This window comes from Mesoplodon bidens, assembly GCF_964165515.1.
Source record: "Mesoplodon bidens genome assembly, chromosome: 18".
Classification (NCBI taxonomy): Eukaryota; Metazoa; Chordata; class Mammalia; order Artiodactyla; family Ziphiidae; genus Mesoplodon; species Mesoplodon bidens.
In genome coordinates this window covers 16,465,125-16,492,883 of record NC_138175.1, presented here as the reverse complement: position 1 = coordinate 16,492,883, position 27,759 = coordinate 16,465,125, and the positions used below count along the sequence as shown (strand labels likewise).

Genomic DNA, 27,759 nt, shown 5'->3' with positions numbered 1-27,759 from the left:
TGACTGTCTATTTAAGATGGCTGGAATGAGGGCCGCCTCTGTAGACTTCAGAGCTTTCAGATATTTGGAATGGGAAATAATAAATCACAGAATACTGAGCTACTCAGGTGTCATACCTGAGCCTCAGAATTAGGATGAATGGGTCTTGGGTGATCAATTATATGTAACGTTCAGATCAACACGCTCCCACTAATGTGATTTAAGACGTATCCTAGAAAGAGAGAATGCTCTTTCTAATCAAGCTAATCATGTTTTAATTAAGTTAAAACTCAATCAAGTTTTTTATCCATCCTACATGCTTCGCACTGGGCTAGGAGATGAACAGAATTATAAGCTGATGTTTGCCTTCAAGCAGCTTATTGTCCATTTGTAGAGATAAAAGTAACCAAGCTGAAGCAAGGAGGGAATGTTTTAGTGTCAGTGTGGTGGTGATTACTGTCGGAGTTCAGAGAGGAGAGGGTTTTGTGGGTTTAAGTGACAGGAGGGGGGTTCATTGCCTCCGTGGAACTGGAGCTTGTGCTTCTTAAAGGACGTCCAAGGTTTGGAGAAATGTTGAGGAAGAGAGAGAACGTCCACAGGGCCTGGGGCTGCGGAAACAGAGGAGCGAATGTGGTGATGGGGAGGAGACCGTGCTGTTGGGGAAGCGAGAGAGCTGATTGATCGATCGTGTGGTGGCCGATTTTAGAGCGTTTTAAAACCAGGCTGGAGAGCATCAGTTTGAATATGCGCATCAGCTGTCTCTTGCATGGGACAGGCACTGGGAGAATATGACTGCGGGAAGGCTAGAGTGATCTTCCCTTTCTGTTTTCTGGAATCAAAGATGGTACCGAGAGTTCCATCTGGGGAGCCCAGGGCGTCCAGTGAGGGGCAGTTCCGCTTGGACATGTCGAGCCGCGCTGAGTGTGGGGTGATGGAAGGCTAGCCGCTTGCAGACATCTTGCAGTCAGCTGAAAGTATGAGATGCATATTCAAGCGATAAGTCAGGAATGGAAATTTTTGTTTGGGGAGTCAACTCATAATTTCAGTAATTGAAACCACAGAAGTAGTTAAGGTAGTTGAGGTACAGAGATAAGAGCAGAGAGCCAAGGGGGAAGAAAGAATGATGGTGGTTAAATACTACAGAACAGAGGAGAGGCTTCTGGGGGTTAATGTGGGAATTTTATCAAATAACTGGAAAAGTGCATCCATGGCGGGCTGAAGGGATGGGAAGAGGGTAGGCAGGGTAGAGGTTGGAGAGGTAGGAGGAGAGCCAGAAAACCATGTCAGAGAAGTGAAGGGGGGAGAAGGTTTCAAGGGGACAGTCAGCAGTTTTGAATGCAGGGGAGATTGAAGAGTATGAGAGGAAAAGAGGAACAACTGTTGGTTACCCCAAGAAGGGCATTGGTGACCTTGGAGAGAGAAGGCCGCATCTTGGAGGCATGGGGCCTTCTGACCCCACTGAAGCAGTGTCCAGCGCCCCCTCCAGAGAGCCTGAGCCTGTATTCTGGGGTGGGGCCCGGTGTCTGTGTGTATCTTCGCTCAGCTCTGTGCTTGGGTGTGCTGCACAGCAAAGCTTGAGAACTGTTGATGTGAGGCGGTCTAGCTCCCGCTACGCACACAGAGCTGGCTTTAGAAGATGAGAGTCAGGGAAGTGAAGCCGTGGGCACAGTCCACTCGCTTAAAGGAGTTGAGATCCAAGGGAAGGACGGAGCAGCATTGTGTGCCTGGCGGTGTGAGTGGTCAGGCTTCCATTCAAGAGCTCATGCGGGTGTGGAATACGGTGGCCAGTCAAGTGGGAGGGTTGGCCAGTAAAACCCTGTGAAGCCCTCTTATTAATCATCATGGAAAGGGCAACACACCCCTGCCGTAGAAGTAACAGGCAATTAACAGAAGAAATAGAAATTGCCAATAAGTATCTGCAGATGGGTTCTCTCTTACTAGCAAAAAATTTATATTAAAATGAGATGCCATTTCTTGCCTGCCAAATTTACATTTTTTTAACAAAATAATACCCACTATTGATGAGGGTGCAGGAAAATTGAGGCTCGTGTGCCAATGAGCATGAGTTGGAAAGGCTTTCCTAGAGGGCCATTTGGCCTATGCCGGGGAGCCTTGAAATATTCGCAGTTTTTGAGCCAGCAGTTACACTTCCAGAAATACGTCCTAAGAAAATAGAGATGGAATGTTATGGGTGAAAGCCTAGGTTTTAAAGTAGGAAGGAAGGCTTACCTGCTTTCAAAGGCTGACTTAGGTAGTATGTGACTTGTATGAGGTATTTAACCCTCTGACCCTCAATTTCCTCATCTGTAAAATGGGCTGTTGGAAGGATCAAATGAAATGATGTCTATTTAAAAAGTGCTTAGAACCATGCCTGGCCCTACTAAGAGGGTAGTAATAGAGCTGCTACTTATTTTTATTATTGTGTTATTATATATGCACAAAGATTTATGAGAGTTGATTGCAGCATTAACAGCAAAATATTGGGGATTGCCTAAATGTCCAGTAATAGAGCTTAGTGAAATTATGCTATGTCCACAGGATGCAGTATGTGTGCACCCATTAATTCTAACTTACGAAGAATGTTTCATGACATGGGAACAGTTTAATGCCTAAATTAAATTAAAGGGGCAGTCTACTTAAGGAGCAGTGTGATCTGAGGTTGGTAAAGATGTGTTAACTATCGATACATAGAAGGAAAAAAACCTCAAAATTTTCTACCTCCCAGTGGCTCTCTGGCTGGTGGGATTATAGGTGATTTTTATTTCAGCTATTGAGCTTTTCTGCACATACCCCCAAATTTTTAAAATACCAAGTTCATACTCCTTTAGTAAGAGGAAATTATTTAAAATAAGTCTAACATCATGAGATGCCAGAGTGAAACTGTAACGGGCCAGATGGTACATTTTACATCATTTCCTAGCTTTTGCTCCACAGCCCAGGAGGAAAAACAGAGAGATCAGAAATGGGATCTTTTAAGAGGGTTTTTTAGGAAATCAGAGATGAAAAGTTTTAGGTGCTAGCAAAAGAAGGCACTGAAGTAGTACACTCAGTGGGGAAGGTATCCAGTTCAGCAGGGAAAGCACTTGAGGATGGAGGGGCTGAGGTGCGCACCTGTCAGGTAGGAGGGGCAGTTGATGCAAGAGGGAAGTTAAAGGGGCTGCATTTGGTGGAAGGAGGGGCTGCTTCACATCTGGGAGCTGGGGGGGATCCATGTGTTACGGTGCATAAATCCAGGTCAGGAGAGAACCATTCAGGCCAGAGATGGACGAAGGATGCTGGCCTGTAGTCCTCAGGATATGGTAGAGAGGTCTCAGGGTAGACACTGAAGTAAGTACCTAAGTGTTGGGATAGCTGGTTAAACTGCCCCCAATCCTTTTTTTTTTTTTTATGAAAAACGCAGAGAATTAAGTAATAGCTGAGTCATTTCACTTTTTATTACTGTATTCATGGGTTTGGTTGTTTTTGAACTGTGAGTGTGTCCATGTGTATAGTAACAAATTCTCTTCCCCTAAATACCAGCTCATCTCTCCCAGCACCCACAGCCTGGGCTGCTAGACCTGGCTCTGCTTATGATCTCACGACTCCTTCCTCTTCCCCTCCACGAGTCCACTGGAGCCAGAACAATCACGGTAGTTGTGGATTCCCTGCAGAATGGACTGAGCTAGCAGTTTTCACTTCCAGGCTGATTTATGTTCACGCTGGAAAGAGCACAGATGCACTTATTAGCAAACACGAAGCCCAGGGCCTGGACAATTCTCTGGGCCTTCCGGGCACTGGTCCTCCTGCAACACAAGAGACCTGTTCCAGCATGTGTGTGTTTTCCGACCTCGCCATAGTAACAGAATAATTCTTAAGGCTACTGGGAAATTGCTACCAAGAGGATGGAATCTCACCTATTTATGGTTTAACACTTACTGACTTACACGCAGCAGCAATATACAAATACAGTTATTGTATAAAGCACAGAATGGAATTGGATGTGGTTCTTCAGTGGCTTCCAAGCTAAACAGATGAGGGTATTATTTCTTTGCCCCTTGAATGAGGTTTCTACTTATCTCAGAATCTAGGTTGCCCTTGGCTTTTTTTTTTTTTTTTTTTTTTTTTTTTGAGGCCAAGGGGATAGTTTATTCATTGTTGTGTATTTCGCTAATGTGTTTCAGTCTAGATTAAGCAATGCCCACCCTCTGTAGGTTGCTGGGGTTCTTTTCTGTGGTGGCTGCCCCTGCCATTATATTTAGAATTGCTTTTCACCAAGTTAGGGAAATCTGTCCTGAATCAGGATCATGGGTGTCTTAGTAAATATCTTACAGTGTGTGTTACTTGAAATTCCGCCTGACTTAGAATGGCCGTTTGTCTCCTCCAACCAGGGGGCTCTATCTAGGACCTCTCGGCTGAAGGAAGGGAAGACCAGTTTTCTCTGTCTGCACCTCCCCGTCCAGCCTCGCAGCCTCCCTCCTTTCATGAAGCTGTGCCAGGAATGGATTTCAAATGAAGATAAGGGTAGGGAATCAGGCTGGGTTGGCTGTTCATAGGTATTTTGGGAGGTTCAACATGTAGAATTCCTGCACTGGACAATTTCTTTTTTCTTTTTCTTTTGATATAATATCAGAGGTACAAGAAAGTTATAATAATAGGACAAAGAATTCTAACATACTTTTCCTCCAGACCCCCCCCACCCAAGTTAGCATTTTCTAAGTTCTATTTGTATGTTTGTATTTATGCAGGTCTGTACAGACACACACTCTCACACGTTTTTTTCTAAGCAGTTTGAAAATCAAGACGTCATGCCCCTTCACCTCTAAATGTATCAGTGTCTATGTCTTAAAAGCAAAGATATTCTCTTATATAACCATACTGCAGTTATCAAAATTAGGAAATGAACATTCATCTACTACTATTACCCAATCTACAGATCTTTATCAGATTTTGCAAGTTGTCCCAATTGTACCCTTTATAGGGAAAGAGAACCCAGATTCTTTGTTATGTTCATTGGTCACATCTCTTTAGTCCCCTTTAATCTGTCTTTCTGCCTCCTGACTGACATTTCTGAAGAGCCTAGGACGTGTTTTTTTTAATAGATCTATTTTTTTTTAATTTATTTATGGCTGCGTTGGGTCTTTGGTGCTGCGCGTGGGCTTTCTCTAGTTGTGGCGAGCGGGGGCTACTCTTCGTGCTTCTCATTGCGTTGACTTCCCTTGTTGCAGAGCACGGGCTCTAGGTGTGCGGGCTTCAGTAGTTGTGGCATGCGGGCTCAGTAGGAGCCCTAGGACATTTTGTAGACTGTCCCCAGTTTGGATTTGCCTGATGCTCCCTCCATGATTAGACTCAGGTTTTGCATTTTTGGCGGGCATGTCAGGGAAGGGATGTTGTGTTCTTCTCAGTGTATCCTCTCAGGAGGCACAGGGTGGCTATATGTCTCATTCCTGGTGATCCTAACTTTGATCCCATGGTGAAGGAAGGTGATGTCTGCCAGGTTTCTCCACTGTAAAGTTACTGTTTCTTCTTCTGTAGTTAGTAAGTGTCTTGTGGGGAGATACTTTGAGACTGTGAAATATTCTGTAACTACTCAAACTTTCATCCACCGGTTTTAGTATCCATTGATTCTTTCTGGAATGGGTTATTATGATGATGGTTACCAAATGGTGTTTTTCTAAATCCGTAATTCCCTCTGCATTTGTTAGTTGGATTTCCAACCTAAGCAAGAACTCTCCCTTCTCCCACTTTTTTTAAAATTTATAAAAGTATGGAATCATGGATTCTTATGTTATATATTGGGTTATAGTTCTTTACCCTCATGTAACTTTCTTGCTCAAATTGTCCCAGGTTCAGGCCGTGAGAGCCTCTGCAACCTGCTCCTGGGTTCTTTGGTCACACTCTCTTCATTCTTAGAGCACTTCCTTAGGTTCTGGCTCTGAAAGATGCTCCACGCTCATCCTGCACTTTCCCTGCCCCAGCCCAAGAACCAGCCAGTTCTACAAGGAGACCTGGTTCCATTTAGAGGAGAATGGTTACCCACACACTTCTTCAACTAAGAGGAAAAGAAAGAATGTGTACAGGGATCATCTTTTTTTTTTCCTCTCTCAGAGTGTTATCATTTCTCCTAATGCCTTAATTTTCCCCACGGTTTTTTTAAGCATCTATTACATCTTGGATGTGGACAGTACAGAGATGAACGAGACATGGAACCTACTCTCAAGCTGCTTTCAGCCTAGTGGCAGAAACAGACCAGTCAACATATAATTACAGCAGTGCGATAACCCCAGAGTTGCAGTGTGTCGCCATATGCAAAACACTGTGGGATCACCGAGGAGGAGGTTAAAGCTGATAAAGCTGACTGAGCAACCGATGGATCACTAGGAATGAATAGAATCTTCGCATTTCAAAGGACCCAAGAGGCCGCCTGATGGAACCTCCGGCCATGGCAAAATGTCTTTTTTCTCCATTCATGAAACCAGTCAACATTCCATTTGGGAGCTTTAATAATCTAGAGAAAGATTTTCATTTATATTGAGTTGAACTCTAATTTTTTTTTTTTATAAATTCCCCCTCATTACTCCTAGTTAAACCCTGAAGCTAAGTAGAAGACGTGGAACTAATCCTCAGTGTACGTGGCAGGCGGGCCTTCGCATGGCTGAGGATAGTTGTTTTGCCCTGCAATGGGGACCTCTCTTTTCTTTGCTCTTGAGCTGATCATGGTCAAGCCATTCAGTGTCAGTACCCCTCTTATGAGATTTCCCCATGTGGCTCATAACATTCTTCATGCAGGCAGAGAAAATGATGAGGCTGTGATCCTGCTGAGTTTGAACAGGTAGAGGTACCCCCTGTAGCCCAGAGGCCACATTTATGTTTTTGGTCACCATGTCAGCTTTGGGCTGCCACTGAATTTGTAGTGAAGTAACACCTCCAGGGTTTCTTTGCATGAACTACTGTTAATCCAAGTCTCTTCCGTTCTCTGTTGGTTTTACTGCTTGCCTGAACTGAAATACAAGGCTTCCTATTTATCCTTTCAAAATTTCATCTTGTTCATTTCAGCCTGTTACCGAGAGTTTTTTTTTTAAGTCCTGATTCCACTAATTAGCATATTAGTTAGTCCTCTCGACTTTATTTACTTTGCAAATTGGTGTATGTGCTTGGTCTTGTCTGCCCCTCAGGTTGTAGATTTTTTTTTTTTTTTTTTTTTTTTTTCTTTTTGGCGGTATGCGGGCCTCTCACTGCTGTGGCCTCTCCCGCTGCGGAGCACAGGCTCCGGACGCGCAGGCCCAGCGGCCATGGCTCACGGGCCCAGCCGCTCCGCGGCATATGGGATCCTCCCAGACCGGGGCACGAACCCGTATCCCCTGCATCGGCAGGCGGACTCTCAACCACTGCGCCACCAGGGAGGCCCAGGTTGTAGATTTAAGTGAAGGGAACCAGGGATAAGGCAGGAATTAAGGCATGTCCCCAGGCACATTGACCTTTGAGTGGGTACTGTATATCCTCCCCACCCCCGCCATGCTGCGTGGCATGCAGCATCTTACCCCAACCAGGGATCGAACCTCGTGCCCCCTGTAGTGGGAGCGCAGAGTCTTAACCACTGGACTACCAGGAATTCCATGTGGGTACTTTAGGTAACGGCATCCTCCAGCTTTAAAATCAGGCAGACTTTATTATTTGAAAGACATTTTGCTACCCTAGATACAAAGAAGTGATAAACTTTGGGATACGTTATTAAAATCAAAAAGTACCCTCTACTGCATTTCTCAGATCATTGAATCTAAGTGAAGCTGCTTTCCAGTTTATTTTATGTGAATTTTCTTACTGAACCTACAGCTAATTGCTAATTCCTCAGGACTTTTTTCTCCCCAGATGCTATTCAGCAACTGTCGACTCTGTTCTAAAACTGTGAGGAACTTGCAGTATATAATCTATAACATATCCTTTTAAATCTAATATATATATTTATATTTACTTTATCCAAAATGATGATACACATCACTCCTTCCCCTTCTCTTGTTTTTTATTACTTCTGAGTGCTTTTTCACATTTAACATTGTATTTATTTGTTTGCAGTCTTTTCCCCACAAGAATGTAAGCTGAGACCTGTCTATTGTTGATTCTCTAGCATCAGGCACATAATAGGTGTGCAGTAGATGTTCAGTTAATGAATGAATGAATGAATACATTTCTAGATTTATAGTTTCTGGAATCTGCCTTTTTTTTTCTTAAAAGAAGTCAGGATAATGGGCCTACCATACAGTTCTTTGCAATAGCCAAGAACTTTTATTCCCTTCTTTCCTGTATGAAGATATCCAAGTAAGAGAGTCCATTTTGAACTCTCCTCCCCCACCACTCCCAAGCAAAAAAAAAAAAAAAAAAAGGGGCGTGTGTATGAACTGGCAGTGTTCCATTACAGAGCAGTCCTGATAGCCCATGATCTTAGAACAGTCCCTGGTACCTAAAGATTGAATGTGAACGTCAGATGTTCTGAAGTTCTTGAGAAACAGACACTACAGAAAAACATAGTAGAGTGGCAAAGAACACAGACTCCACAGCCAGACTACGGTTTTGTCATTTAGGCTGCATAGCTTGAGCAACCTCAGTTTTCCCTTCTTCAAAATGGAGATAAAAATAGCACCCATCTCACTCAGGACTTCTCTGGTGGTCCAGTTTGGTTAAGACTTTGCTTTCCAATGCAGGGGGTGCAGGTTCAATCCCTGGTCGGGGAGCTAAGATCACACATGCCTCACAGCCAAAAAGCCAAAACATAAAACAGAAGCAATATTGTAACAAATTCCATAAAGACTAACAATGGCCCACATCAAAAAAAAAAAAATTAAAAAGCACCCATCTCATGGAATGGTATGAGCATTGAGGTGGCGTTGAACCCACAGGCCTTACCATGATGCCACACACAGGAAGTGATGACTTCCCTTAAGATGATTTTCATTTTAAAAAGCCTTGGGAAATAAAGGCACGAAGGAGGAAATGAAGTAGCCCATAATCTCATCCCCTAGCAATTACCGCTGTAAAATTTTTTGATATAAATCTCATGTATTTCCATATGCAGACCTATATAGGCTTTGTTCACTCAGCATCCTGTGATCATTTTCCCACGCCCATAACTAGTTTCTTTTAAAAATGCTATTTTTTAACATCCTATGGAATGCTATGCACTGTCATTTATTTAGAGTACCTTGTTTCGCCAGATTATTTCCATCTTTTTTTTTCTGTTATGAACACTGTGATGAATAATCTTATATCTCTATGCATATCTTGGATTGTTTCCTGGAATGGGGGAATTGCTGAGTCAAAGGGCATGTGCATTTTTGAGGCTTTTGATACCCAGTGCCAAATCGCGGTGCTCATCGAATCCCCCTCCAGCAGACCAGGGAGACCCCGGGAGCCCTCCGGTTTACTTCTCTCTGGTGATGCTGCATGGGTTATTCACGAGGCGGGGGTGGGCAACAGTTTCTCGCTGTCTCTGCTCTCTCCTTGCTTTTTTCTTCCCCTTTGTTTCCTTTCTTGGTTTTCTGCCAAACTGCCTCTTGTGAAAGGACCGCCTAATTAACCCTGTGCTAATTAACAATTTAAAATTACACAGTGCAACCGTTCATGTTTAATTCTCCAGGAGCTGGCGCATCAGTGGAGCCCCCTCCCCTTCCAAGTAACTGCACCTCCCTCCCCAGCTCCCCTGTAACTTGCGTGGAGCCCAGTTCTGTCTCCTTAAGGGAGTGGGATAAAGCTGTCACATCACATCTTCTCAGTTGAAAGAGGGAGATGGCGGGGGGGGGGGGGGGGCGGGGCGGGGGCGTGGCGCCCAGGATAACAGGGTGGAGTTTTATAATTTTAAACCGTCTTTGAAATATAAAGACTGATATTGGCAAAGATGCAGGGACTTTACAGGTAGGTTCCAAGGAAGCTATAACTTGTGAGAGGAGGAAGAGCAGGGGGCCCCCTCTCGATGAAGATGTTAGAACTTTTCTGTGCGAGATGACTTCTCACAGGGCAGAGGGAGGCGCTCAGCAGAGAGTGCGAGGCTAGATCCCCCCCCCCCCCGTATCTTCCCTTTAACTCTCTTACTGGGGAGGTGTGCTCAGTTGAAATCCAACTGAATTCTTAACACCACACACACACAAAAACCCCTTGCTGAGTACAACACCGGTGGTCATGAGTAGAGCACGTCTGTGTTTAAAGGGGATTTTGGGGTGTAAGTGGCTGGAGGGAAGCAGGCTGCAGGAGGGGTTGCAGGTTTGTGCTGTGTGTGCTGGCCCTGGAGGTACTGGCGGAGGTGGGGGGCGGGGCAGAGCCGCGTGTATGGGGGCTGTGAGAGCACCGGGACCCACTGGATTCCCAGGCTGCCCTCCGTAACTGAAGATCATTGATTTTACGGGAAACCGTGTTTACAGACAGAGTGCCGATCGACCTGCTGAGTTGACTTCTGCCTCCTTAAGTAAGAACTATCTTTTTCTTATTGACTGGCTGATAAACAGAGTGAAAGGAGCTGCCGGCCAGGTAGGAGAGTGGTAGAGGGCCTGAGGTCCTGGAGCTGAAGAATGGGGCAGGGCTAAGAGATTTCTTCATCTCTGTGCTCTGGTCCCCTCTTGTCCACCCCCACCCCTGCGCTTCCCAGGGGTGAGCCCAAGACTGACCCACTGCCTGGTTACCTAGCAGTGCAGGCCCCAGGCATGGAGGAGCTGGAGGTCTGGTGAAACTGTTGTAAAATAGAGAGTGTCTCACTCAAGCTTTAATAATGCACATCCCCTGGGCATTTGTATTAAAAATGCAGATTCTGATCTGAGAGTCTGCGCTTCTCACAGGCTCACTGGTGAGCTCACTGGCCCTGAACCACACGTGACTTAGCAGAGTTGTAAGAGCTTCTGATTGCCCTGGCCAGCAAGCATTGAAAGGAAGCCCAGAACTGGTGCCTGAGGTCCAGAGTGGGATCCTTCTTTCCCACCAGCATCTCAGTGGGCTGTTGCCCCTGCAAATGAGTGGTCCCCCATGTGTCCCCTCTCATGGGGCTAGCGTCACCACGATGGGCACATCTGTCTTTGCCTATAAGGTCACCTTTTCTTGACACCTTTTGCTGAGGAATAGAAAACAAAGTTCAGTGAGTTTTTAGAAGTCCCGATCCCTTAGCTGGATGATTTGTGGAGGAGGAAGAAGAGGGCAGAGCGGGAAGAGCCCACCAGTTAACGGGTAAATGCTCGCAGGTTTCTTGGCCCAGTCCAGGCTGGAGAAGAGATTGGCTTTGCTGTCGATACACAAGTCCCTGGTGAAGCATCAAAGCTGTTCTCCTTTATCAATCGTGGCCTCCCCTTCCCACATGTTCCTGTAACTTACCAAGCATTTATGACATTGATCTTACGATTCGGGCTGTTAACCCTCCCGCCCCTTCAGGCCTGCCAACCTTTTTGGCCTGAGCTGTCAATCAGATGTCATCCAGCCAATTATGTGCATCCTTAGGAAGAGCCACCCTGGATTCTCACCTGTATTCCAACTGAGCCTTATGAGGAAGTCTCATGGCATTTGCTGTTTGGTTTGGTGTGGTTATCTTTGTTTAAAGTCAATATGTCTTTTCTAAGGCACACGGAACCTTGTTGTAATGGAGCTTGAGATTACATGCTGAGAGGTGGTGTGTGTTTGCGTGTGTGTTTTAAACAAAACGTGACACGTTCTTCCAGAAAGTTGCTTCTCCTGAGACTTCTGGTGAACCTGCCTTCCCCGTCTTTTCCCGAGGGGGAGCTATTGGCTAGTGTGCCGTCGAGAATCAAGCAATGAAAAAAGAGTGGGAAGATGGGGGTCGGTGGGGAGGGAGACCAAAGCCAGCCAAAACCTTCATCCACTGTGTGTGAATGAGATGGTGGGTGGAGAAGCAGCCAAGTGTTCTCCTGGAAGGAGGTGTGGCGGGAGGGTGGCCTGGGATTTGCAGCGAATGCTCAGAGCCCTGCGAGGCGCTGAGTTGCCTCTTGGAGCGGGGCCGGACGGAGGAAATACTCCTGTGATGTTGTTGCCACAGGAGCAGAGCGGTGGCGGGTGATCTGATGTCTCCCTCCCCAGGGACGCGAGGTCTCAGAGGGCAAATTCAGCTTAGTGGCACTTTGGAGTCGGAAACGGAAAAGCCCCAGGGCTGAAGGACAGCTGCTTTGGGTAGCGACTAATAACTAAGAGGCAGGTGTGGAATGGGGGCTGGCGGAGCCCAGCTGCCATCTCGGCTCGCCGCGAAGATCCTTGACAGCAGAAACCACCCAGCCAGTGGTGAACGGGCTCATCCAGACAGGGCGAGATCCTCTCTGCTGGTGGGGGAGTCGGCCCGTTGAGAGTCTGGGCGGTTCTTCTTAGAAACATCAAGCTCACGTTTTGCACCTACATATTTTGAGTCTGAAACCAGCTGAGTCACAAGCAAGGGTGTTCTGTGGGTTGTAGGGAGGGGATGGGAATTGGGAGATCCGCCTTTCTCAGCGCCCAGATGGCACTGGCCTCATTTTTAGATTTAGGCCCTCAGTTTTACTGCTTGTAAAATGGGACGATGTTTCCCAGACTTGGAGAGGATGAATGCAGCCGTGGGCCCTTTTGGGGGCTTCGCAGAGCTTGTCCAGGCCTGCACGCTTGCCCTTCAGCCCTGTAGTCCTCCACACTTTTCTGTGAACTTCTCAAACTAGAAATCTGGTCAGTAAGAGCAGCGGCACAACTTCGCCTCTAAATCAAATGGCGTGTCCCCTCCCAGATTCATGGTCCTTCCTCGAGGGCTGCAAAGTCTTCCTCCTCCTGTCTGTCCGTCCCCGGCGTCCCCCTGGCCCCCAGGCAGTGCGGGCAGCCGGCGTGGCCTTGTGCTGCCATCTGTGTGCGGCGGGGCCGCTGTTCTGTGTCCTCGGCGGGGCCTGGAGAGTTGATGCGGTCCTCGTCCTCCCCTGTGGCTCGTCGCCCGGCCCCGACTCTGATGCTGTGCTTGCAAAGAACCCAGATTCGAACCGGTCTCCAGGGGTAGAGCTGCCAACATTCCGAAGACAAAGAGGGATTCTCCTGATGCCCCTTTCCCCGCACCTCCACCCCCGCTCCTGCCACGCAACCTGGCCGTGACACCCAGGGGCACCGCCCACCCTCTGCGCCTCGATGGGGTGGGGCGACGGCCGGGGTCCCCACTGCCCTGCGGTCTCTGTTGTGGGTGTGGACAGAAACCTGTTAGAGCGCTCTGTGTGGGACCTTAGCCTCGGCCCTCCTAACCTCTTTCCTTTCTCTCTCTCTTTCCCCTCTCTCCCTCCTCTCCCCCTTGCCTCCGCCCTTCAGGTCCGATCCGTACTGGGTGCAATGAAAGCTCCACGCAGGCCTTACCATGGAAGGCTGTGACTCGCCTGTCGTCTCGGGGAAGGACAATGGGTGCGGTATCCCTCAGCACCAGCAATGGACTGAACTCAACAGCACCCACCTCCCCGACAAACCCAGTAGCATGGAGCAGTCCACAAGCGAGAACCACGGGCCCCTGGACGGCCTGAGGGCCCCCTTCAATGAGCGCCTCGCGGAGAGCACCGTCCCGGCCGGCCCCGCTGCCGAGCCCGCCGGCAAGGAGGTCAGCTGCAACGAGTGCTCGGCCTCCTTCGCCAGCCTCCAGACCTACATGGAGCATCACTGCCCCGGCGCGCGCCCCCCGCCGCCCCTGAGGGAGGAGAGCGGGAGCGACAGCAGTGAGGAGGGGGACGAGGAGAGTGACGTGGAGAACCTGGCCGGGGAGATCGTGTACCAGCCGGACGGCTCGGCGTACATTGTCGAGAGCCTGAGCCAGCTGACCCCGGGCGGGGGCGTGGGTGTGGGCGGCAGCGGGCCCCTCCCGTCGCTCTTCCTGAACTCTCTCCCCGCCTCAGCGGGCAAGCCGGGGGACCCTTCCTGCGCTGCGCCCGTCTACCCACAGATCATCAACACTTTCCACATAGCCTCATCCTTCGGGAAATGGTTTGAGGGCCCAGACCAGGCTTTCCCGAATACCTCAGCCCTGACGGGGCTCAGCCCTGTCCTGCACAGCTTCCGCGTGTTTGACGTGCGACACAAAAGCAACAAGGATTACCTGAACAGTGACGGCTCTGCCAAAAGCTCCTGCGTATCCAAAGATGTTCCCAACAATGTGGACCTGTCCAGATTTGATGGCTTCGTGCTCTACGGCAAGAGGAAGCCCATCCTGATGTGTTTCTTGTGCAAACTCTCCTTCGGGTACGTCCGTTCGTTTGTGACCCATGCGGTGCACGACCATCGAATGACCCTGAGTGAAGATGAGCGGAAACTTCTTAGCAATAAGAACATCTCCGCTATCATCCAAGGGATCGGCAAAGACAAGGAACCCCTTGTAAGTTTTCTGGAACCAAAAAACAAAAACTTTCAACTCCCTTTAGTTTCCACCGCTAACCTCATAGGCCCCGGACACAGTTTTTATGGTAAATTTAGTGGCATTCGAATGGAAGGGGAGGAGGCTCTCCCAGCCGGCCCTGCCGCTGGCCCCGAGCAGCCCCAGGCTGGTATCTTGACCCCCAGCACCCTCTTGAACCTTGGCGGGCTCACCAGCTCGGTCCTGAAGACCCCCATTACCTCAGTCCCCCTGGGGCCTCTGGCCTCCAGTCCTACCAAATCCTCAGAGGGCAAGGACTCTGGGGCAGCAGAAGGAGAGAAGCAAGAAGTGGGCGATCCGGATTGCTTCTCCGAGAAAGCAGAGCCGGCCGAGGAGGAGGCCGAAGAGGAGGAGGACGAGGACGAGGACGAGGAGGTGGAGGACGAGGAAGACGAGGAGGACGAGGAGGACGAGGACGAGGGTTGCAAAGGACTCTTTCCAAGCGAGTTGGACGAGGAGCTGGAGGACAGGCCCCCCGAGGAGTCTGGGGCCGCAGCAGGTAGTAGCAGCAAAAAGGACCTTGCTCTCTCAAACCAAAGCATTTCTAACTCCCCCTTAATGCCTAGTGTGCTCCAGACCCTGTCGAGGGGCGCAGCTTCTACTAGTTCTAATTCCGCTTCTTCCTTTGTTGTCTTTGATGGTGCGAACAGGAGGAATCGTTTAAGCTTTAACAGTGAGGGCGTCAGGGCCAACGTGGCAGAGGGCGGCAGGAGGCTGGACTTTGCTGATGAAAGTGCCAATAAAGACAATGCCACAGCACCAGAACCAAATGAAAGCACAGAGGGGGACGATGGGGGCTTCGTCCCCCATCACCAGCATGCTGGCTCCCTCTGCGAGCTTGGGGTGGGGGAGTGCCCCTCAGGGAGTGGCGTGGAGTGCCCCAAATGCGACACGGTCCTGGGTTCCTCCCGCTCGCTGGGCGGTCACATGACTATGATGCATTCTCGCAACTCGTGCAAGACACTCAAGTGCCCCAAGTGCAACTGGCACTACAAGTACCAGCAGACGCTGGAGGCGCACATGAAGGAGAAGCACCCGGAGCCGGGGGGCTCCTGCGTCTACTGCAAGAGCGGGCAGCCCCACCCTCGGCTGGCCCGAGGCGAGAGCTACACGTGTGGTTACAAGCCTTTCCGCTGTGAGGTGTGTAACTACTCCACAACTACCAAAGGCAACCTCAGCATTCACATGCAGTCCGACAAGCATCTCAACAACATGCAGAACCTGCAGAACGGAGGGGGCGAGCAGGTCTTCAGCCACACGGCTGGGGCGGCGGCGGCGGCTGCGGCGGCGGCGGCCGCCGCGGCCAGTATCGGCAGCTCCTGTGGGGCCCCCTCGCCCACCAAACCAAAAACCAAACCCACCTGGCGGTGCGAGGTGTGCGATTACGAGACCAACGTGGCCAGGAACCTCCGCATCCACATGACGAGCGAGAAGCACATGCACAACATGATGCTGCTGCAGCAGAACATGACCCAGATCCAACATAACCGCCACCTGGGCCTCGGCAGCCTGCCCTCGCCCGCTGAGGCTGAGCTCTACCAGTACTACCTGGCCCAGAACATGAACCTGCCCAACCTGAAGGTGGACAGCGCAGCCCCAGACGCCCAGTTCGTGATGGGCGGATTCCAGCTGGATCCCGCCGGGCCCATGGCCGCCATGACGCCCGCTCTAGGTGAGGCTTGACTCCATGTGTGTCTGTTCTGAGGATGGGAGTTAAACCAGGGGAAGCTGCAAGTGGGCCGAGATCGTGTTGACCTGGTGGATTCTGTCGAGTCCTGTGGATTTGGGGGATCTTTATTTTCTTGAGAGTTGTTTTGTGCTCAACTTGAGCGTCCAGCCCCCACGTCTTTTTCTCAAGAATCCCTTGAACTCTCTGTGAGCCTGTGGAAGATGGTTTGCGTTCAACAGAGACGTGATTACCCTCCGGCTCCACGGGCCGGGATTCAAATTTAAGTGTTTCCTCTAGCTGTTTGGCTTCAGGTCAACTTTCCCTTCTGTTCCCATTCCCCCTTTCTCTCTTTCCCTTTCTTTATTGGAAAAATTGCCACAGTTCCCCCTAAACTTTGGGGTTCCATTAAATATTTATTGAAATGTACAGGAAACGGTAGCTGGTGTTTTAAATAGGGACAGTCGTCGCCGGCAGAGGAACTGGAAACCGTAGTGTGCCTTATTTAAATAAGCCAAGGCTGGTTCTGAGCTGACTGGGAGCCACCCAGATACGTTTCTCAAAGCTCTCCAGTGTTTTCCCCAGGACCTTGATGAAAGAGACGGGTTCTTTCTCTTTCTTACTTTGCATGAGTTGCCAGTGATCAGTATAGTTGGGAATTAGATGACCCTGGGGCACCGTGAGGAGTGGTGTGATAGATGAGAGGTGACTAAATTCTAAAATTGTAAATTAAAGACAGCCCGGTTTTAATATCAGATCCCGGTTAACGGAGACTTTGTTGCCATGGAGAACATGGCTCCATGTTAGAAGACATGGGTTGGCTGTTTTACCATTGGCTTAATAGAGTAGAACGGGACCAAGAGGATGGGATATGAATGCCAAAAGCCATGACTCTTTTTCTGTTTAATTTTTTAAAAAGTTTTTTATTGGAGTATATTTGATTTACAGTGTTGTGTTAGTTACAGGTGTACAGCAAAGTGAATCAGTTGTACATATACGTATGTTCACTCTTTTTTTTTTAAGATTCTTTTCCCATTGACAGAGTATTGAGTAGAGTTCCCTGTGCTATATACTAGGTCTTTATTAGTTATCTATTTTATATATAGTAGTGTGTATATGTCAATCCCAATCTCCCAGTTTATCCCCCCCCCACACCCCCTGGTAACTGTAAGTTTGTTGTCTACATCCGTGACTCTACTTCTGTTTTGTAAATAAGTTCATTTGTACCTTTTTCTTAGATTCCACATATAGGCGATACCATCTGATATTTGTCTTTCTGTGTCTGACTCACTTCACTCAGTATGACAATCTCTAGGTCCATCCATGTTGCTGCAGAAGCCATGACTCTTTACATACAAAGAATCATGACCATTTCTGGGGGAGAGCTTCTATAGCAAGAAAATGTACAAACCAGTTTCGTGAGGACCAGTGTGATGGTTGGGCCCCTCCTGCCCCAACTGCGCGAGCCTCGGACACGCACTGCCTGGTCTTCGTTCCCTGGTCCCGCTAACCTCTTGAGACCAGCAGTGATGTCCTGAATGAAACAGGATACCCTTCCTGACATGGGAGTGAGTTGTTCTCGGCAACAAAGCGTGAGCAAGTGCCTTTATCCTAGGATGGCTTAGGTTCATGCCAGAGGGCTAAACCTCCCCAGTAAGCACATCTTTATTTGGTGGTGTTGCAGTGCTAATTGCTGCTGATGAGTTATATTTCACAGCATTTAATTTGTTGTTCCTACCATGCATTTAAATTTGAATCCTTGCTACTTTAATCTTGTTTTCTGTTTTGGAACATTGACCTGTTGATCTTTTCTTACCAAACAATTTGAAGATGTTTTACCCACTGGTTAATTAATCATCATGGATGCATAGGGATCAGTCATCTTATTCGTCCCCAGAGTGAACCACAGGGGATGCACACCTGGGAGTGGCATCAGTACTCGAAGACTTGTCACTTTTTAAAGCCTGTGGCAATTGGGGTTTTCTCGTCTAGAGATTTAAAATCTTGGGGAGGCAGATCTTGGAGTAAATCAAAGATAATGTAAGTGGAATGAAGACACAGAAAATGGATGGGTTCATACTGGGTCACAATGAAGACTTTTTAATTACCTTGAAAACCAGTAATTCTGACTAAGGCTTAAATTGAGTGGTAGAGAAATGGTTTGCTTTTAACACCTGCTGTCTGTGAGTCTGCGAGGCATCATGCATTCCGGGCAGGTGGCAGATGCACATACATAGAGGATCCAGACTATTTCTTAAAGAGAATAGAGTAATAGAGTGCTTCCTTCTGAAGACCTTATCCAGGTAGCCAAGGAGGGCCCTGAATTTCCAGTGTCGCTGCTTGTTAGCCGAGGTGAGTCTCTGGAGACCTCCTGTGCTTGCCTTAAGCCACAAGAGCCATCGAGGTGGAGTGAGGGTGACAAATACTTTATGCCGGAAGCCGGTGTGGGTATGATAGAACGTTTCTACTTGGACCCACGACCTCTGTAGAAGCCAGCGTATGCAAATGAAAAGAGTGTAACTTTCAGCTCTGTCTGCAGCTCAACTGATTCTTCCTTAGGCCATTTATGAGAAGTCTGTGGGCGTTATTAGGTATTCCTGGGCTCTACAGAGGGGAGGTAGTGTTTGTGAACTACACTCTTGCTTACACAGTTAATGTTCTTATACTGCCTTTGACAGAAACTTCTCCTTCCTGTTATCAGACAGATGCTGATCTGGGGATGCTTTCTTCCTAGAGGCCTTCAGGAAAAAGTTCGGCACCCTCTGTCTGGTCTGGTTGAATTTGCCTCCATTTGTAGACCAGATATTAGGCTTGAGGCCAGATGAACATCCTTCCAGACATTCCTTTGGACTACAGTTGAGCACAGCACTGAAAAATGGGTAGCTTGCCAAGGCGTCTACATGTTTCCTGAATAGCCAGCCAGCCACAGGACACCTACATGAGCTTTAAGGGCTCCTCTGATTCTGCTTTTGGGTTTTTTTGGGTTTTTTTGCTTTTTTTTGGTGGTACGCAGGCCTCTCACTGTTGTGGCCTCTCGCGTTGCGGAGCACAGGCTCCGGACGTGCAGGCTCAGCGGCCACGGCTCACGGGCCCAGCCGCTCCGCGGCACGTGGGATCCTCCCGGACCGGGGCACAAACCCGTGTCCCCTGCATTGGCATGCGGACTCCCAACCACTGAGCCACCAGGGAAGCCCTGATTCTGCTTTTGATTGTAGAAGGTGTCTTTTAATCCCTCTGCCTCTCTGAGGGTGTGCTCGTGGGCGGGACTCAGGTGCCAGGGTGTCACCTTCCAGCCTTAAAGTCAGGTGTGTGGGGAGATGGGGCCCAGTCCTCTCTAAGACCATCTGTCTGGCATGATTCAAGAGTAGGCACCGGCTAAGTTCTCAATGTGGGCGCTCTCCTCCCACCTGCCTGTGAATTGGGTGAGGTTCCTCTATTTCTCGGGGGCTGAATTAGTTCCTTGCAGCCCTATGGATTTGTAGGATTCCAAGCCCTAGGGCTGTTTCTCCAGGGTATAGTTCTCAAGGGTGTTCTGGCTTGCCTGTCGCCCACATTTCACTGCTTCTCTGCTTCTGTCTTTGATTTGCATTTCATTTTAAGAGCTTGGGATGGCAACAGGGACCTATTTCCTCTGCGTGTTCCGAGGACTTCTCATTTTCACTCAGGCATCCAGCAAGTGCCAGCTGAATTTCTCTTTAGAGCAATATTGATGTGCTGAGGTTAAATTTAAAAAGCGAAAAAGATCTGATGCTTCAGGTGGTTGGCATCAGAAACAAATATGTGTTTGCTCCTTGTCTTACCCTCCGGGCAGTTGCTGCTTTCACTGAACACCGCATATGTGTCATGGATGCTGCCTGGCCTTTGTCCCCATCAAGGGATGGAGCTTTTAGGCTTTTTTTCCCCTATCTCTTTTTCTCTCTTGTCCTAAAAAGAATGTCACAGTTATGGCTCCTCTCACCAGGGGAGGTGGCAAGAGAGAAGACAAGCAGAAAGCTTCCCCCGTCTTCTGACATGCGTGCGCAAAAGATTTCTGTGTCTTTCTAGACTGTCCACAGGCTTCAGTTGCAGCCACTCTGCTCGGTCAAGCCTGTACTGAGCTGCTCGCTCGAAGTGCCTTGTGTAGCATAAATAAGAAAATCTTTTTTTTTAATAATAACGTCTTTTCCTTGATTAGCCACTAACTTGGATTCTAATCAGTCATTAAAAAAAAAATAACCTCAGCCCAACCACATGTAGAAGGTCAAGTTTAAATATCAGTTGGGGAGTGACAGGGGCGGACGTAATAGCTCAAGCGTGTGTATGTTTAGGGGAGAGGCAAAAAACAGAAGCTGAAGCTCAGCATTCTGCTCGACTGTTCGCTTCGAGGTAATGGAGGGAAGGCTGCTCTTTCCAGGCCTTTCCCGTGGTATAAATAAGAGCTCAGAGTATTAATTTACGCTGGTGAATGAGAGCCGGTCCCTGGTTTACGCAGGGCAGTGATGGACTGAAAAAGAGCAGGGGGGTGAAGAGGGAGGAACACAGCTTTCTCAGGCCCTTTTTTTCAGGGCTGTGAGCGAACCTTTGCGTTTCACTGTCCATCTTGATCCAACTTCCCAAACCTGTAACATTTTGGCTGCTTTTTACCTCGTCTGGCACATCAGACCTTTGAGCCTCTGAGCAGGGGCCTGTGTACCCTCTAGAGGTTCAACAAGGAGAAGACTGGACCCTTGTCCTAAAGAGGCTACATCCTGATGGGGACACCGGCCAACATGTGGCTCTGTATGTGGCTGAAATACGCCAAAGGAGAATGTGCCGTGTCCCATAGTAGACCTACATGCCACGCAGTGCAGGGGGCTCATGGAAAGGAAATGATCGTACTTTTGGGAAGGTGTGGGAGGAGCCAGCACCATTGCCAGGCAGGTAGGCTCTTGACCAGTGGGGTGTGACGAGGAATAGGGAGATCATTCCCGAAATCTAAGGTTTAGAGCCGTGCTGTCCAATACAATAGCCACTAACCTAAATGTAAATGAATTAAAAAAAAATAACTAAAAATTCAATTCTTCAGTTATACCTTAGCCATATTTCAATTGTCCAGTAGCCACACGTGACTAGTGGTTTCCACATTGGACAGTGCAGATACAAAATGTTTCCATCTTCGCAGAAAGTTCCTGTTAGATAACACTGCTTGAGGTAAATTCTGGGCCCACTTCTGATTCACCACGAAGGCGTGCTGTCTTAGAATGCAGCTATAACTCATTTCCAACATTTCAGGGACGGGAGTTTCAGGTTCTGTTATGTCCAGTGAATGATGCTTTTATTTCTGTCTTTTCTTGGGTCTGAGTGAGAAGCTGAATTGAAATATTCAAGAGATTAAGTGGTTCCTACGTTCTTCTAGGCGTTCTTTTCCAAAAGAAGAAACAAACATACAGCCTTCCACACACTTCAGAATGTCCATAGGAAAGATGCGAACACATCAAGTTGATTTTTGTTGTAGTTTTTCCCAGTTAGTAGCACCTTGCAGTGCTTGAAGTGGGATCGTTTTTCTGCTGGAACCTGGGTGGAGGGTGGCGGAGGGCTGGCGGTGCCTCAGTTAGGGCTGCCGCTGTGAGCCTGGCCTCTGACTCTCTGCCCCTCTCCTTCCCTGCAGTGGGCGGTGAGATCCCCCTAGACATGCGGCTCGGGGGCGGGCAGCTGGTGTCAGAGGAGCTGATGAACCTGGGCGAGAGCTTCATCCAGACCAACGACCCGTCGCTGAAGCTCTTCCAGTGTGCCGTCTGCAACAAGTTCACCACGGACACCCTGGATCTGCTGGGGCTGCACATGAACGTGGAGCGCAGCCTCCCTGAGGACGAGTGGAAGGCCGTGATGGGGGACTCGTACCAGTGTAAGCTCTGCCGCTACAACACCCAGCTCAAGGCCAACTTCCAGCTGCACTGCAAGACAGACAAGCACGTGCAGAAGTACCAGCTGGTGGCCCACATCAAGGAGGGCGGCAAAGCCAACGAGTGGCGGCTCAAGTGCGTGGCCATCGGCAACCCTGTCCACCTCAAGTGCAACGCCTGCGACTATTACACCAATAGCTTGGAGAAGCTGCGGCTGCACACGGTCAACTCCAGGCACGAGGCCAGCCTGAAGCTGTACAAGGTAAGACTCAGGCTGTCTCTGGAAGGGAGTGGATTGGATCCCTGGGTGACGGGGAGGGCTGGTGGCTGGCTGGCTGGCGCCCTGGCGTTGGGAGGGGAGCTGGCCACCTGGTGGTGGGCTACAGCTGGGAACTGCAGGGTCTGTGTGTGGGGTGCCTCGTTTGGGGAGCAGGTTGTGTTTCCAGCAGCCCTATACTGTACATTGTTTCCTTGACCCTCCCACTGTCTCTAGAACTGACTCTTTTCCTACCTCACGTTTGCCATTTCCCTAGTTCTGGCTTTGCCTTTGTTCTCCTGTGTTTCCCCTCTCTCCTGCAGGCTTTCTGTTCTCCTTTTCCATCTGGTTATTCCCCCTTTTTTAGTCTCTTCTCCCCGATGCCCCCCGGGGTTCTTTGTTTATTTCTTCATTCGTTTGTTCATTCATTCATTTATTCAACAGGTACACATTAATCCCCAACCACGTACCAGGCCCTGTTCTGGGCCCACATCCATGCACAAGGTAGACAAAACGCCCCTGCCCTCCTAGAGCTTCCGTTCTTTCTGGGGGCGGGGGGGATGGATGATGAACACAATGGATACATTAGACGGTGGGCTAGAAGGTAGTAAATGCTATGGGGAAGCATAGGGTCAGGTGAGGGGCCCCTTTGTGCTTTGTCGCTCTGCTTCCCGTGTTCTGTGCCTCCTTCCTCTTCCTCATGTTTAAGTTTTCCTTCTTCCTGCCGGGCTCCTCCCGTCCTCTTCCTCTTACTCTGTTCTCCCCGCTTCTTCCTTCCCTCTCATCCCTCCTTCCTCACCCCTCCCTGCCCCCTCCATTCTTTCTCTCAGTCCGCAGACGGTAACAAGGAGGAGGTGCTCGGCTACTGTAAATAGTCCTTTCACTGGCATGGCAGAATTGCTCCAGACGCTTCTATTGATTTTCACTGGACTTAAAGCCTCACCTTTTTCTCTAATCATCTCATAATGGCTTTAGTATGAACAATCAGGTACAAATCGCCATAAATCTGCCCAGCCTCCCTCCACGTCCCTTCCACGCCCTCTCCCTCTCCCTCCGTTTCCCTCCCTTTTATTGTCAGTCTCCCTTCTTTCCTTTCACACCGGTTCCCACGTCTTTGGGCCAGCGAGTGCCAGGTTTCTCCTGACCCTGAGCTAGTTTCATCCCCTTTCTGCTTGTGGTGATTTTAAATGGAGACTCCAAGAAAGGAAGACTCTCCTCCTCTCACCGTATCGGCCTCTGCCGAGATTGATAAGTGTGATTCATTTTACCGTTGCTCGTTCTCAGCTCGTCAAGAGACCCGTGTAACATGGATGAGAGACCATTTTAGGGAAAGGAGGAGAAAGCAGGCATGAGGTAGTGGGGATAGAATGTTCTGGAATTGACTGCTGACTCCGGCACGGATGGGCTCAAGCGTTGCAGAGAGGAGGGTCTGGGCACCAGTCACCCCCACCCCTTGCCCTCTGTGAGCAGGACCCTCCTTGGATGGCTTCACCGTGTGCCACCCTCCTCGCCGTCGGTTTAAATCGGAGGTTTTCATTGGCCACAGGGTGGTGCCGGTGTGGTCAGGAAAACCTGATGGAGAAACCGGTGGAAAAAAGAGTTTCTAAAGGACCCAGCTGAGTGCAATTAGTACAAAGGACCCGGTGTGGCCCTGGAAGGTCGTATGCAGCTTTGATGGGGGTTGTTTAGAGGTGGCACGAAGCTGGCCTCTTCCATCTGAGGAAAAACATTGCCTTTTAGATTATAAAATGTGTGGGGTGGTGATTAACTCTTCATGCTGTGGCCTCCAGTAAGAGTGGACCAGCCCTTGGATTTGCTCCTGAAGGGCCTGGAACCTGGAGGATTCGCTAAGTACATACCTTTTTGGTCCCCGGACCTTGTGCACTGGTCACACCTAGAGGGTCGGGCTGTGGTGGTTTCCAGGGCAGATGTGAGGGAAGCAGTTTGAGTGTTTCCGTCTGTGCTTTGCTGAACTAGCTCTGGATGCTCATCCTCTGCCTTAGTTTCCTCATTATATATATATACATATATTTGTGTGTGTTTTTGAAGATGCAGGAAACTCCTGCTCCAAAAAGGCAGCATAGTAGAAGCATAAGTACTGGGATGCAGGGTAGAATGTGGGAACCAGTGCTTAGAGGGGCGGTGCCCAGGCAGTGCGTTTGGCGGGCACATCATAGGGGTGACCTCCACCCACATTCGGGGCCGAATCCCCCGTGTCAGGAGCCGAAGGTCATCAGTCTGGTCTCATCGGGTAACGAGTGTCCCCATGACTCTGCTGTGGGGGTGGGGAGTTCTCCCACCCACTCCTGGATGTGACCCAGAAACTTAGCATCTCAGTGCCTGCCCCGGGCCTTTCTGTCCTACAGCGTGGCTGAGATAAACTCCTCTTCCCCCCGAGGGGGGTCCCTCTCACAGGGTCTTGTGAGTCCTCGGATTTGGGGTGGGGCTTGGAGGTGTTTGAGAGTCAGTTTTTCTCTAGGCCCTGGTGTGGCCTGTGGTAAATGGAGATTGATTGCATGTTATTTTTCCTCTTGCTAATGTAATCCATTAGCCCAGCACATGCATAATCAGTTTAGAGCACAGTTAACTGGTTATAATCGAGTTCTTTACTGTCTGCTAGAGAAACAGCTCCAGATGCTGCTGACCCGGGAGGGCGCCCGGCTTCTCACACACGGCCCTCCGCACTAACCCCTCCCCCAAGGCCGACCCTGACCCCCGCCCCGCCCCGCTCCCACGCCACCCACCCCATCTTGGTCCCCTGGCAAATTACTCACGATCGGTCGGCGAGAGACACACACTTGCTTTCTGTCGCATCTGCTCAAGTGGTCGTGATGCATCTGACTTGCTCGTCGGTCTCCCAGCCTCGCTTTGCCCTCCTCTTCCTCTGACATGCTGAAGAAGACGGCAGCGGTCTCGGGAGGTGCAAGCACAAGTGCGGCTTCCCCGTCTGCCCTTGGACCACACACTGGTCCAGAGGCATTTCTCTTGGTGTCATAAATCCTGGCACGAACGTTGCTGGATTAGGACTGAGCTGTCTGAAAGCATAAGATAATTCCTAATCTGGACACAAGAGAGGGTTGGGCTAATCTGCAAAAAGGAGAAACTGGCGATACTCTCTCTTGGCTGCCTGGAATTGTCTAGCTTGGCTTATTGTGTGAGAGCGATTTTTTTTTTTTCTTTTTTTTTTTTTTTTTGCGGTACGCGGGCCTCTCCCTGTTGTGGCCTCTCCCGTTGCGGAGCACAGGCTCCGGACGTGCAGGCTCAGCGGCCATGGCTCACGGGCCCAGCCGCTCCACGGCACGGGAGATCCTCCTGGACCGGGGCACAAACCCGCGCCCCCTGCACCGGCAGGCGGAACCCCAACCACTGCGCCACCAGGGAAGCCCAAGAGCAATTTTTAAATCGAGATGAACGTTCATTGAATTCTCCCTCCCTGCCTCCTGGAAGTGAAGGAAAGTGGGGGTCAGCTGGGGAGCCCCAGGCATCAGATGGAAGCTGTTTCCTTTTTTCTTTGCTCCCAGGTTACTTTTCTGAAGTGCTCGTGATTAAATTCCTTGAGTCTCTTTTTTGGGTCTTAAATACCAGTGGCTCTGGTCCAGCCCCCAGTGGTCGTATGTCCAGACCCTCACAGCTGCCGTTATGGGCACTGTGATAGATTGACACAGAGACACAGTGGGAAGGCCAGGGGCCCCAGTCAGGCTTAGAGGCTGAGCTCTTGGTTTTTTGCCTACAGTGATTCATCTGAGCCAGAATGGAAGTGTGTTGTGGGAAAGATACTTGTCTCTCATTAGGGCTTGAGCTCCAGCACGGGAATTCCTCACCTTACTGCTTTCCCACATAGATGTTTCACTCTTCTCCTAGAGGACCTGCTCCCAGGCCCCAGTCTCCCACTCCTTCCCTGCACAGAGATGCAGGGTGTTCTTGCTTGTCTTAAATAGGGGGGCAGCAGGTACTGCTAGCGACTGCCCTCCCATCTCCTCCGTGCTAGCGCAGATCCTGAGTCAGTTTGTGGGTTCAGAGCTAGTGGGAGCTCTTCTGTGTTTATCTGGACTTGCCTGCTTTATGGCTTCCCTGGTGAGCTCTCTGAAATTTGTAGTGTTTTCCGCTTGGGGGAGGAGGGTGCAGAAAGGGCAGTTGGAGATCAGTGCACACCTGCCAACTATTAGAATCTGTTGTTCACTTTGATGTTTTTCTTCACCTGAGAGTCATTGGGATGGAAATCCATCAACTTGAGCAGAGAGATTAAGACCCCACCAGAATCTATTACTCAAACGGTTCCCAGCTGAGTTTTCTTTGATTGGGCCCAGCCCAAAAGTTTCATATTAATCTTGAATTATACTCAAAGAAGGTTGTCTACCACTGGGTTGGGTCTGGGCCCCATGTGAGCTGCATCGGGCCAGCTAGGCAAACGGAGGAGGAGATGCCAGATCTATTCGGTTTCAAGTAGGAGGTAGAGTGTGGCACCAACTGACTGAACAATACTCACCCAAATTCTCCACATAGTGGGCTTTGATGCTTGCCATCCTGTTGGGATTACTCGAGGTAGAATGAAGGAAGAAACCGTCTGTCAGACTCTGCATTACTTTAGCATCCACCTTCTCAGTTCCTTCCCTGACGGGGTTCACTCTCCCAGCAGGGCAGTAAATTCACCATAGGATGGATGGACAGATTGGAAGATGTACAAGTCAGACAGAGGTTTGCTTTGCAATTTGCATTCTTCATGCTTCTTTATGGGGGCACGGGGTGGGGGGGTCTTAGGCACACATCTGCATGCTTCATGCCCACAGATAGTGACCGGCGGCCTTTGTCTTGCTTGGAAAGCAAAAAGCTGTCCCTCTTCCCTCCTCCCTCCTCCCTCCCCCCTCCCTCCTCCCTCCCCCCTCTCCCTCCCCCTCCTCCCTCCTCCCTCCTCCCTCCTCATCCTCTCCACCCTGATGTGGCTCCATGTTTGAAGCCCTGGTACAGGTGCCATCTGGTTTCCATCGTCACTCTGGAACCAGTTTCCTCAAACCTTGCTTTCTCATTAGGTCGACTATTTTTTTTAAGTGCATACTTATGCCTTCTTCTCTCCATACCTTGGTGCTTTCAACCAAAAATGAAAGGCAGGGAATGTTTTCCTGTGGTTGATTTAGAAGGTGTGAAGGGCCAGATGTTTTGGTAAATTTGATCACGTTTCGCCTTCATGCCCTCCATCTACCGGAGCATCTGGGGGTCTGAAGTTCATTTCCCTCACTTGATGGCTAGGCTCGCGGGATGGGGGGCTTCTGGGGCTGGGCTGGGAGACTGCATGCACATGGGCCCCATGGTCACCACTGGCGAGCCCGGTGGGGGGCTCTGGCGGTGTTTCTGGCCACATGATAACTTCGTGGGGACTCTAGGAAGGTTGAAAAATCAAATCTTTTTTGGAGGCAGGGCTCGTGTTGGGACAGATTTAATCCTTCACTGCTGTATGAATGATGGCCAACGTATGCTATAGGAGCGTGTGGTCAACGTGTGGCCAGTGGGTGCAGTGTGAAAGGTGGGCACCTCGGTGCAGTCTTGCCCTCCCTGCAAAACTCTCCCACCCACCTTCACCTGAATTCTTCTAGTGGGTGTCATTTCATTCAACACATTCATTCCGCTGATGGGCTTTAAGCACAGGCTT

The 27,759-nt window shown here is 49.5% G+C and overlaps 1 protein-coding gene across 8 annotated transcripts in view; it reads left to right on the top strand.

The window, feature by feature from the left end:
• ZFHX3 (zinc finger homeobox 3) overlaps positions 1-27,759 on the top strand; it is a 257,266-nt gene that overhangs the window by 73,904 nt on the left and 155,603 nt on the right. For 7 of the 8 annotated variants that reach the window (XR_014013683.1, XM_081215221.1, XM_081215220.1 and 4 more), the window contains 2 exons: positions 13,246-16,004; positions 21,625-22,121. Coding sequence is in view for 7 of the 8 variants with exons in the window: in XM_081215221.1 (XP_081071347.1) it covers positions 13,292-16,004; positions 21,625-22,121 (3,210 nt within the window). In the remaining variant the exon portion in view is untranslated. The remainder of the gene's footprint in view (positions 1-13,245; positions 16,005-21,624; positions 22,122-27,759) is intronic. The other variant, XM_081215226.1, reaches the window with a different exon arrangement.